Genomic DNA, 12,885 nt, shown 5'->3' on the forward strand with positions numbered 1-12,885 from the left:
AGGCCAGTGAGCATTTTTGTCACCCTTCTGTAAACCTCCTTTAGTTCCGCAGTATCATTTTTTAGATGGTAGGGAGCTCATCCTTCCCTCGGGAATCTTCAGGAACCATTTTTGTTCAGATAGGCAGGGTCCTCCCTCTTCTGCCTCATCTGGCTCTTGTAGCAGCCTCCCTCATCTCAAACTGGTGAAAAATGGCTGAAAATGGAGCAAAAATAGCAGCTTCTGATTTTTATAACCTTCCTGTCTCCTTTACCAGGTGATTCCCAGGTCAGCTTTAACAGGTGACCACAGAGTTGTACCAGATGACTTTGTTGCTAGGTGATCTCTCTCCTGCTAAACGAATTCTCCTTTGGAGTCTATTTTTTTTATGTGGAGTCATTACATTTCAGTTGACAGGCACTTAAGTCTTTTGTTAACCTTTTGCCACCCACTGTTGGAATTCCAGTCCAATGTGGAAGCAAGCAGACAATAGACAAGCTAATGTAATGCATGTTCAAAATGGAGTTTGCAACTTGGTAAAGATACATACAGAGGGCTCATAATCTCACACAGAATTCAGATTCTCCCAATTCATTACACGCAGGTTGTATTTCTCCAACATTCTCGGCAGTGAAGACTGATGCAAAAAAATTAGGGTTGTAAATCACAGTTAATTCAAGCGATTAATGCAAAACAAATGAACTTAATTAAAAACAATAGTCACAATTAATCGCAGCTTTAATTGCACTGTTAAACAACAATAGAATACCAATTTAAATGTTGAATAAATATTTTTGGATGTTTTTCTATATTTTCAAATATATTGATTTCATTTAAAACACAGGATACAAAGTGTACAGAGCTCACTTTAGATTATTATTTTTCATTACAAATATTTGCACCGTAAAAAATAGAATATTATTTTTCAATTCACCTCATACAAATACTGTAGTGCAATCTCTTTATTGTGAAAGTGCAATTTACAAATGTAGGATTATTATTTTTTCACACAGCTGCACTCAAAAACAAAACTATGTAAAACTTTAAAACCTACAAGTCCACACAGTCTACTTCTTGTTCAGATAATTGCTAAGACAAACAAGTTTATTTACATGTGTGGAAGATAATGCTGCCCACATCTTATTTACAATGAGAATAGGCGTTTGCATGGCACGCTTGTAGCTGGTGTTGCAAGGTAATTGCATGCCAGATATTCTAAAAATTCGTATGCCTCCTTTGTGCTTCGACTTGTGGATGGCACTATCTTTATAGTAATATCCATATCTTCCTTAACTACCCCTTTAACTCCTTGTGACCAATTCTTTGTCTGTCTTCCTGTTGCTCAGACAGACCCATATTAATGTAGAACTGAACCATTTTGATTTTGTTCGACAGCTCCAACATTTTCAATTTGGGTTGGCCCGACCCCCAATTATTATTTTTATTTGATATTCCCAAGAGGAATTTCCTCAAAAAAGTCAACAAAATCAACAAGTTTCTATGGGAAACCATATTTTCTCTCAAAAGATCTTGATGGAAAATTCCCAACCAGCTGTAATTTTAAGCGACACTCTACCCACCAACAGTCAGATAATGAGATAATGTTGTTTTTTCACCATGGGGGCAAGATATCTAAAGTCAGGTGTCTGGGTGTATGCGTGTTGTGATGCTTGTAGTAATTATGTCAGTTGTCTGCAAGAAATGGATGCCTGACGAGTGCCCACTACCAATCTTTGAAGATCCCCTGGAAAACTGGGTATCCAAGAAATTTTGGGTAGTTGGTAAAAGTGGATCCAGAACATGTGAGGCCAGCAGTAAAAAAACCCAGCTGAATCCTTCCTTGCCATCAGATGTCACTTAGGGTACAAACAAGGTTCTGTTGTCCCTGTCTATCCTGGGCCAGTCTTTGTATATCTTATATGTTGTTTATTCCCATAAATTTTGCCTCCCTAAATACTGTTTGATGGAGGGATTCTTTAGCTCAGCCCTTTTTACATGTTCCTCCACCTGCACAATGGCATGCCTGCCATGGCAGACACTCTGGCTTCATTCTTAACATATGTCCCAGATATTTCCAAATTCTTTTCTGGAGATAAAGAGTTGTTGAACTTTCTGACAAATCCTGGCATTTGTTATAAGTTCATATCATTTAATACCTAGTGTTTTCCTGGGGCACTTGCTTTTGAAGGCAATTAGACATCTATCTATACCTTTGATGGATTTCCAGCTTCCACATCCATATGTGAAGGTGAAAATAATGTTTGAGTTAAAAATTAAGCATTGTTTTTTTCAGATGTACACATTTGTGTCACTGACACACATAGCAACTGGTAAAAGTAACTTTCCTTCAACTCTGACTGGTTAGCCCAATGTGCCCAATTTTTACAAACTTACTCAGTTGCTGAAAAGCTTGTGAAAGAGTTTATATAAACTTTACGTTATATAGTAAAGAAGAACTCAGACTGGAAGGTCTTTGTATACAAGATATATTTCTTTGCATCTTGTATAGTGCTGATTACATTTTCAGTGCCTAATACAAAGTACTTTTCCCTAGCGTACTAGTTAGCTTTATTAGATTTTCCCTTGCTTACATTACTTATTTTTTTCCAGGAAGTCATTGCACAACTTTGTAGTCTGTGAAATATTATTATCTGTGATTCTTTAACAAATTCCTGAATGCATGTTCTGCAGGAAAATTTTAGAAAATGTAACTGTCTTAATATATCCCCTAAAAGATCTTCTAACTCCCCCACTCCACCCTTAAAAGATAGAGATCTTTTCTGCTTTTACTCCTTATTCTTATTTCCATCTCAAGCACGCACAGGACATGCTATCTTTCTGTCCATAGAACACTGGATCCCACTCCTTCTAAAGCCTATCACTGCTTCTGCTGAGTCAGCTGGAGGGATCATTAGAGATTTGAAAAGCTGCTTTCTCTCTCCTTAGGGGCTGTGTGTGTTGTGCAAAGTACTCCCAGTCCCAGCCTTCAGTCAGAATCTTAGATACTTGGCTCCCCCTTGTGGTTTTTTATTGCCAACTGTCTTTATTCTTTAAATCATCAGAGCTATAACTGTTGAAAACAAGACAGTATTATCTAGCCTGTAGTATTTCATGTGCAAAGAATGTCCCTTTGTAGAGCCCTTGTAGTCAGGAATGAGGAATTGCTTTTAAAAACTTGTTCTTTCACTCAGTCTCTCAGGTTGTCCAAGAGCAAAGAAAAGTGGAATCAGGATAGCACAAAGCAAGGAAGATAAAGAAGACCAAGAGCCAATTAGGTAAGTACAAATCTAGTCAAATAACCTTTGTGTGTTTTATAAGATCAGGTATATCTACAGCATGATTTTTTAAAATATGAACTTTATCATATTTGTCATAGTAATTCAAGAACAAAGATATGCTGAACTACAGAGCACAGTTAGTTGTTTTTAAATCAATGGAACAGTCGTATGGTTTGCTTAAAACAAATTTAATTGTTATCCGACTAGTAAAGACTGAATCCTCCACAGATACAAATCCATTGACTTTAGTGACTTGACTTCAGGTCAAGAGCCGTGCATATTTACCCAGCTGAGGACCTGATCCCTTGTATTGGGAAAGTTTGAAAAACTGTATTTTTTTGAAGTGAAAATAAAAAATAAAAAAACTTCAAAAGTCCTTCACAGCCTTGTTCTGTTAACACAGTGAATAAACACTATGGACTAACTACATCTGACACACAAAGTATTTAAAGGGATTCAGAAGTCAACAGGAGTTGTGAACGATCACCTCTGAAAATCAGGCCAGTGATTTGGGTGCCTACAAATGGAAGCCAGTACCTAATTTTAGGCACCCAAGTTTGAAAACTTTGGCCTGTGTTTCTCCTTGTGAGATGTGGAATGACCTCCACTCCCGTTGACATCATTCAGTGTGGAGGCTGCTCAGCACCTTTCAGGATCAGACCCCAAACATTGCAGCATTGTTTTAGTGTAGGATAACCAGACAATGAAACTGACTACTCTGACTGTTCAAGCTACACAAATTGTAAAATTTAATCAAGCAGCAACATGCTGAAAAGTATATTCAGTGTTTAATACTCTAAACTAAACCTACTAGCACAGGCAACAACGTTTGTTTCTTAAAAATAAATGGGGCCAAATATATATGGGGGGAGATCTTGAGCAACAGTGAGCACCTGATGAGCACCCAAAACTTCTTTCCATTGATATCTCTGGGCCCAATCCTGTGAGATTTAATAGCCGCTAGTAGCCAGTGAGTGGTGAGAGCCTTTACCACATTTCACGATCTGCCCCCATAGGATCTGTGGGTGCTTATAATCTCTGAAGCTTTGGCCCATGATTTTTAATCTGACAATGTCCCTTTGAAGTATTAACTATGGCAAAGGTTTGACTGATATCTAAGTGTTTATAACATTACCATAATTTTAAAGTAAGTCACCTTAAAATTTCATGCACATTCTTAAAATGCACATAGAATTATGCTAAGTGGGACTGTAAAAATTTAGAGTTTTGAAATTTCATTATTCAGTCACTGAAGCTCAGTAACTATCACGTTGATCCTAATGTGCTATTTACCATAATAGACACCTTCATTTCAAACATGTACTCTGCTATTTTCTCTCCAATATGCAGTGTAAGTGGAAAGCCTGGGACTTTGCCATTGATTAGCATGGTTATTTTTTATCAGCCTGAGAACTGCAAATCTTTTTCTGATTAACAACGTTCTTCTAGCTTCACATGTTTGACTATTCCATTGGGGTATCTTTGGTGATTTTTTTAAAGTCCATAGAGCATGATTGTTCTTTTCTTTTCATGTCAGGTTTATTTTGACTTTGTTGTAGAGGCTACCAGGTATATGATGGCAAGACAATAAAGTTTATCTCATCTATCTGCTATCCAGATGTCCAGTTCCTGGTTGTGATGGTCAGGGTCATATAACTGGAAAGTATGCATCCCATCGCAGTGCATCAGGGTGCCCTCTAGCTGCCAAAAGGCAAAAGGATGGGTACTTAAATGGCTCGCAGTTCTCTTGGAAGTCAGTGAAGACGGAAGGTATGTCATGTCCAACTCCAGGATGTGATGGCTCGGGACATGTCAGTGGTAGTTTTCTTACTCATCGTAGGTGAGTAACTACAGTTTATATTTTCCCCTCAAAAGTACTCCTTAAGTTAGATAGCCCTGATTTGCAGTACAACCTCTTGCCATGGCGTGTTTCTCTTTTAATTTCATTTTGTCTTTTTTTACCCTGTGGGAAGCCACCTTTCTAGTGATTTAAACAGGGATTTGAGATTCCTGAGTTCTGTTTTTAGCTATAAGGTCTTTCAGGAGGAGAGCATGATTCCTTTTGTTGAAGGAACTTCCAAAAATAAATGTTAAATTATAAAAACTCCAAATCTGCCACTGCTTTGCTGTGTGACTTGTTATTTAGTTACTTAGGCCTACCTTTGCAAACTTGGGTGCCCAAAGTTAGGCACCTAAATTCATCTGTATAAGCAGCCTGATTTGCAGAGGGGTTGAGCACCTGCAGCTCCCATTGACTTCAGGAAGAGACAAATGCTCAGCACCTCTGTAATATCAGGGTACTTATATAGGTGTCTGTGTATGGACTGAGATGCCTAACAAAAGGTTTGCCTTACCCTCTCTGTGTTTCCGTTTACCCTTCTGTGAAATGGTATGTTTACCTGCCTCATGGAGGTGCTGTTGTCACATTCTGGGGTGTAATCCCAGACCAGTGAGGGCATATAAAGTAAACTTTTGTTTAGCAAAATGTAAATAGGTCACTGTGGTGTGTTTTTACAATTTGATTTTTGAAGTTGGCAGAGACCCTAGAGCCCACAAATCCGGTGTGAAAGGATTTTACTACAGAGCTTAATTTTAAATGGCATTCCACTCCGACAATATCAGCACTGTGGATTGGTGTGGACTAGCTTGAGAGAGACCTGGACTCAGGAGCAGCTTAGCTACTCTAGTACAATATAAGAGAGGTGCATGCAAAGGGCCCTTGGGTCCTTTCCCTTTTGTGTGTTCAGCACCTCAATTTCATTGTGACTGTCTTGTTCTAAATACATTAAATCAGAATTCACCCATTTGAAACATGTATGTGTAAAAACCCTTTTAAGAGGGAGGAGGTTATCTAAGATGTTTACAATCTATCTAAGTTGAGCAAATTATATGTATTTTCCTCTTTGGAAAGCAAGATATTTGAAAAATATGTGCTTACCTGACGTTAGTCTTGTGAGATAATGCTCATGCCCATTATAAAATATTGCTAAACACAGAGGGAAAATAATTAGCCCTGAATAATACACCCTGTAACATCATTGAGAACAGTGGCGTTCCACGGGGCATAAGTCAGGCAGAGCTTGGCTCATGGAATGAAATCCGGCATCTTCCTGTCCTGTCACAGAAGGCTCCACATGATGTAGAAGTGCAATGGGGGATTCATCACAGTAGTACTGGGCAAACTGACGGAACAGCTGGGGAATGACTAGTTGATCTGTGAACTGTGTGGCTTCAACATAAGAACATAAGAATGGCCATACTGGGTGAGACCAAAGGTCCATCCAGCCCAGTATCCTGTCTACCGACAGTGGCCAATGCCAGGTGCCCCAGAGGGAATGAAGAGAACAGGTAATGATCAAGTGATCTCTCTTCTGCCATCCATCTCCACCCTCTGACAAACAGAGGCTAGGGACACCATTCCTTACCCATCCTGGATAATAGCCATTAATGGATTTAACCTCCATGAATTTATCTAGTTCTCTTTTAAACCCTGTTATAGTCCTAACCTTCACAACCTCCTCAGGCAAAGAGTTCCACAGGTTGACTGTGCACTGTGTGAAGAAGAACTTCCTTTTATTTGTTTTAAACCTGCTACCCGTTAATTTCATTTGGTGGCCCCTAGTTCTTATATTATGGGAACAAGTAAATAACTTTTCCTTATTCACTTTCTCCACACCACTCATGATTTTATATACATCTATCATATCCCCTCTTAGTCTCCTCTTTTCTAAGCTGAAAAGTCCTAGCCTCTTTAATCTCTCCTCATATGGGACCCGTTCCAACCCCCTAATCATTTTAGTTGCCCTTCTCTGAACCTTTTCTAATGCCAGTATATCTTTTTTGAGATGAGGAGACCACATCTGTATGCAGTATTCAAGATGTGGGCGTACCATCAATTTATATAAGGGCAATAAGATATTCTCTGTCTTATTCACTGGGAAGGAGCAGTGGTCATTATCCACTGTTTTCTCTCTGTGAAGGACAAGGGACTGATCTGTATTAATTTATGAAACCTGAATGTGACAGGGTCCTGGAATACATTTATTGTCTGACTAATTTAGAATATGGACCATAAATACAGGTAGGGTTAATTAATAGCAGAGCTGTCAGGAAACTAGCAAGAAGTTAACAACAATGAATCCAAATAAGATACCTTGGTAAATAAGTCAGGAGGTTAAGGAACAAATATCTGAGTTATTAGCTGTGAAGATGCTATTTGCTGGCAAAGTTACACAGCTGTTTTGCTAAGGCTGAGAACAGACAGATCAAAAGAACTGAAATGGTTAAAAGGTGACTCTCTAAAGGAGGGCAAGGCAGTTGTTCAGGGCAGTTCGTGAGGAGCAGACTGACACAGACAAATAGACAGGTCCTGTGGCATGGGTCTGAAGCAACTGAGTCTTCCAAAGCTTCTAGGAGATGGTAAGCTTTGGGTGAAACAGATATGCATATAAATTGCTAAGGTCCTTTGTCTCTTGTGTTATGCTTTGTTCCTGCTATTCAGATTAAACATTACTTTGGTTTGAGAAAGCTGTCTGACCACTGTATCATCTGATATAGAGGCTTGTTTGAGTGATAGGATACATATTACCAGGGGTGGCTCTAGGCATTTTGCCGCCCCAAGCAGGACAGGCAGTTTGCCTTCGGCGGCTTGCATGCGGAGGGTCCGCTGAAGCCGCGGGACCAGCGTACCCTCCGCACGCAAGCCACCGAAGGCAGCCTGCTTGCCGCCCTCGCGGCGACCGGCAGAGCGCCCCCAGTGGCTTGCCGCCCCAAGCATGCGTTTGGCATGCTGGTGCCTGGAGCCGCCCCTGCATATTACCATTAATAGTTCTGCAATTTCTTATTGCAGTTCCTTTAGTACTCCTGGGTGAATATCATCTGGTCCTGGTGACTTATTACTGTTTAATTTATCAGTTTGTTCTGAAACATCTTCCATTGATACATCAATGTGGGACCGTACTTAAAAGGACAGCTCTGATTAGGATATCTCCCCCACATCCTCTGCAGTGAAGTCTGATGCAAAGAATTCATTTAGCTTCTCTGCAGTTGTTTTATCTTCAATAGGTGCTCCTTTAACACCTTGGCCACCTACTGGCCCCACTTCCTATTTGACAGGGTTCCAACTTTTAATTTACTTTCAAAATATCTTACTGTTAGTTTTTGCATCTGTAGCAAGTTGCTTCTCAAATTCTTTCTTGGCCTGCCTTATTATACTTTTACCCTTATCCTGCCAGAGTTTATGCACCTTCCTATTATCCTCACTAGGTTTTGACTTCCAAATTTTAAAGTATGCCTTTTTGCCTCTAACAGGCTCTATTGCATGCTGTTTAGCCATGGTTATTCTTTTGGTCATCTTATTGTCTTCTGATTTGGGGTATGCATTTAGTCTGAGCCTCTATTACGATATTTTTAAATAGTTCCCATGCTGCTTACAGGCATGTAACCCTTGTGACAGCTCCTTTTAATTTCCCTCTAACAAGCGTCCTCAATCTTGTATAGGGCCCTTTTTTAAAGTTAAATGTTACTGTGGAGGGTTTTTCTGGTGTTTGACCTCCTACAAGGATGTGAAATTGAATTACATTATGGTCACTATTACCAAGCAGTTCAGCTATCGTTACATTGTGGACCAGATCCTGTGCTTCACTTAGGACTAAATCAAGAATTGCGTCTGTGAGTTCCAGGACTAGCTGCTCCATGAAGCAGTCATTTTCAGTGTCTAAATATTTTATCTCTGCATCATGTCCTGAGGTGACATGTACCCAGTTAATAAGGGGATTGCTGAAATCACCCAGTATTATTATGCTTTCTGCTTTTGTAACCTCTCTTAATATCTTTGGAATTTAACAGACACTGTCACCACCCTGGTCAGGTGGTCAGGAATACATTCTTACTGCTATACTCTTTTTATTCAAGCATGGAATTTCTATTCATAGAGATTCTATGGTACAATTTGTTTCATGTAAGATTTTTACATTATTTGAGTCTTTCACATATAGTGCCACTTCCCCACCATCGCAACCTACTCTATCATTCCTATATATTGTATACCCTTGTATTACCATATCCCATTGATTATTCTCATTCCACCATGTTTCTGTGATGCCTATTATATCAGTATCCTCATTTAATACCAGGCCCTCTAATTCACCTATTTTAGCATTTAGACTTCTAGCATTTGTACAGAAGCACTTGTATATTTTGTCAATATTCAGTTGCTCCTTCCTAGGCAGTCATTTCCCATTTTGTATGTGTGCAACTGACTGTTTGTTCCTAAGTGGAGTACTTTGCATTTGTCCTTATTGAATTTCATCCTATTTATTTTAGATCATTTCTCCAGTTTGTCCAGATCATTTTGAATTTTAATCCTATCCTCCAAAGCACTTGCAATTCCTCTCATCTTGGTATCATCCACAAACTTTATAAGTGTATTCTTTATGCCATTATCTAAATCATTGATGAAGATATTGAACAGAACTGATCCCTGAAGGACCATTTGATATGCCCTTCCAGCTTGACTGTGAACCACTGATTACTCTCTGGGAATGTTTTTTCAGCCAATTATGTACCCACTTTATAGTAGGTGTAGGAATGCTACCATAGAGGTCCTGAACTTCAATCTCTTACGTAGCAACCTAAATTTGGCCTCCAGGACCTCTCTCCTCCCTTTCCCTATGTCACTGGTACCTGCATGTTCCATCACTACTGGCTTCTCCCCAGCACTACATAGAAAGCTATCTACATGTCTCAAGAGATCCGCTGCTTTCCTACCTGGCAGGCAATTCACTATGAAGCTCTCCCAGTCATCACAAACCCAACTATCTATATTTTTAATAATCAAATCCTTTACTGTTATTACCTGTTTCTTCTTAATAATTGCCCCCGGAAGGGTATCCTCAGTGCAAGTGCATACCATGCCATCATCTGGAAGGTGGATCCCGACTATGGGATCATTTCCCTCCACTCCAGCTTGATGCTTTCCTGTCTTGAGACTTTCAACTTCCTTAACAGCCCAGGGGCAGTCGGACAGGAGATAGGATATCTCTACTGTGTCCTAAACATTTATGTACCTCTCTGTTTCCCTTTGTTCCTCCAGTGCAGCCACTCTTGCATCCACTGTCCCTGAGGGCTGTCAGTTGCTTGCACCACATGCTCAAATGCACCGCCTGCCCATGATGGTTCTCATTTATGTGAGAATAATGGCAACCTCAACCAAGGTAACCTTGATTACTTTGCACTGTACAGAAACACTGATGTTCTTTACTACAATGAACAAACCTGAGTTATGTATGTCTGTATAAAAGCCAACATAAGGTTTATAAGCCACTAGAGCATTAAAATGAGCTAAAACAGGATTACACACTAATCCCACTTGTAGCGGAAGACCTATGACTGAGAAGTGAATTATAAAGGCCATATATCTGATGTGAGTTGATATGTATTATTCTGTTGAAACCACTAAATAATCTGGTAAAATATTTCTATTGTTTGGGGTTGTTTTTAGAAAAGTCGGTGATTTTTGAGGCATTGAGGGTAAATTCTGCTTTAATTGTTTGAGCACTGAAGCAAATTTTATTCATGTTTTTTTCTCTCTCCTGAAGAACTGGAGGCAAGTAAATTCCTATACTCTCTCCTTAATCTGGCAGAAGTCCTGCCTCACACCTGACTCCTCACTTTCTCCCTTTCTTTCTTCTTCTGGCGACCAATAACTCCTTCCATTTCCATAGTAGTTTCTCAGCTTCATTCTTCCTGATAATCTTATTTCTGCCCTTGGCCCACCCTCTGCACTTTAGCACACTACTGGCATTATGCTAATTCTTCCCTGTACCTGGGCTAGCCTTCCAGAGTGACCTGCCTTCCCTTGATTGTTTCCAATTTAGAGCAGCAGCTAGTAATCCCCATTTGGGGAGGTGAATCACATCTGTAGTGCAGGCAGAAGTAAGTGGAGTGTTTACCAGCAGAGAGTGGGGTCTGCCTGCTTCCAAGATTCCCAACACAGTTCATTATATGATTGTAAACTTTTCAACAAGATACACACATAGGGCAGTTAAAATTAGAGCTGGGCCAGGGATCGGGACTTTTCTGTTGGCCCCATTATTTCCTGCAGAATTTAGGCTTTTTTTTTTAATTAAATTAAATGTCTAGACCTTATGGAGACAGAGGTAATCTGATTTTGAGTGAATACACTGTCGTCTCATTTGTCTGGCTCCTCAGAGAGAGAAAGGGAAATAGTAGGGCAAAGAAAAGTTTGAACTACCCCATTCATTATAATGCCACATGAACTCTGAACCCTAGCAATCCCAGGGACTAACAACAGAATTTTCCTATAAACTGGGGACATATCCGATGGAAGTGTCAGAGGAGGAGATAGACCTGAGTATATTGGTTGATCACAGGATGACTATGAGCTGCCAATGTGATACAGCCATGAAAAAGGCTAATGCAATCCTAGGATGCATCAGGCTAGGTATTTCCAGTAGAGACTGGGAAGTGTTAGTATCATTATAAAAGGCACTGGTGAAACCTCATCTGCAATACTATGTGCAATTCTTGTCTCCCATGTTTAAGAAATATGGATTCAGATTGGAACAGGTGCAGAGAAGGGCTGCAAGGATGATCTGAGGAATGGAAATGTACCTTATGAGAGGAGATGCAAAGAGCTTGGATTGTTGAGCCGAATAAAAGAAGTCTGAGGGGAGACAGAATTGCTCGATATAAATACATCAGAGGGATATACCAGGGAGGGAGAGGAGTTATTTAATTTGAGCACCATTTTGGACCCAAGAACAAATGGATATAAATTGGCCATCAACAAGTTTAGGCTTGAAATTAGGCGAAGGTTTTCAACCACCAGAGAAGTGAAGTTCTGGAACAGCCTTCCTAGTGGAGCAATGGGGGCAGAAAACCTGACTGGCTTCTAGACTGAGCTTGATAAGTTTATGGAGGGGGTGGTATGATGAGACTGCCTATAATGCCATGTAGCCAATCTGTGACTTCCAGCAGCAAATATCTCCAACATCTGGTTATGGGACACTAGATGGGGAGAGCTCTGAGTTATTACAGAGGATTCTTTCCCAGGTGTCTGGCGGGTGGGTCTTGCTCAAATACTCAGGGTCTAACTGATCACCATATTTAGGTTGTGGGGGTTTCGCCTTCCTCTGCAGCATGAGGCACAGGTCACTTGTATGTTTAAACTAGTATAAATGGTGGATTCTCTGTATCATGAAATCTTTAAACCCTGATTTGAGGACTGCAGTAACTCAGCCAGAAGTTAGAGCTCTATTCCAGGAATGGATGGGTGAGGTATTATGACCTGCAATGTACAGGAGGTCAGACTAGATGATCATGATAATCCCTTTTGACCTTAGAGACTACAACTCTATGAGCCAGTGTACAAGCCATCATGACACAGGTGCCCTCCCACCAGGGAGCTGTGGCCTCAGGCTCCAGGACTGGAATCAGTTGTTACCACTGAGCCTCAGACTATCTGCATTTGTTTCTCCAAAGCCACTTCTGTCACCACTTCCTGGGATAATGTGTGACCAACTAAAAAGTCCCTTACATTCTGTTCTCTTGGGATCTGTCCATGACTTGCTCCCTTGGCAAGCTAAACTACTTCTCAGGGCACAGG

General features: G+C 40.2%; 1 protein-coding gene across 2 annotated transcripts in view; it reads left to right on the forward strand.

Moving 5' to 3' along the window:
• Positions 1 to 12,885, forward strand: part of MYT1L (myelin transcription factor 1 like) — a 367,912-nt gene that overhangs the window by 335,946 nt on the left and 19,081 nt on the right. For both annotated transcript variants that reach the window (XM_045010646.1, XM_045010645.1), the window contains 2 exons: positions 3,171 to 3,254; positions 4,876 to 5,097. In XM_045010646.1, coding sequence (XP_044866581.1) covers positions 3,171 to 3,254; positions 4,876 to 5,097 — 306 coding nt within the window. The remainder of the gene's footprint in view (positions 1 to 3,170; positions 3,255 to 4,875; positions 5,098 to 12,885) is intronic.

The sequence above is a fragment of the Mauremys mutica genome, chromosome 3 (genome assembly GCF_020497125.1).
Source record: "Mauremys mutica isolate MM-2020 ecotype Southern chromosome 3, ASM2049712v1, whole genome shotgun sequence".
NCBI lineage: Eukaryota > Metazoa > Chordata > Testudines > Geoemydidae > Mauremys > Mauremys mutica.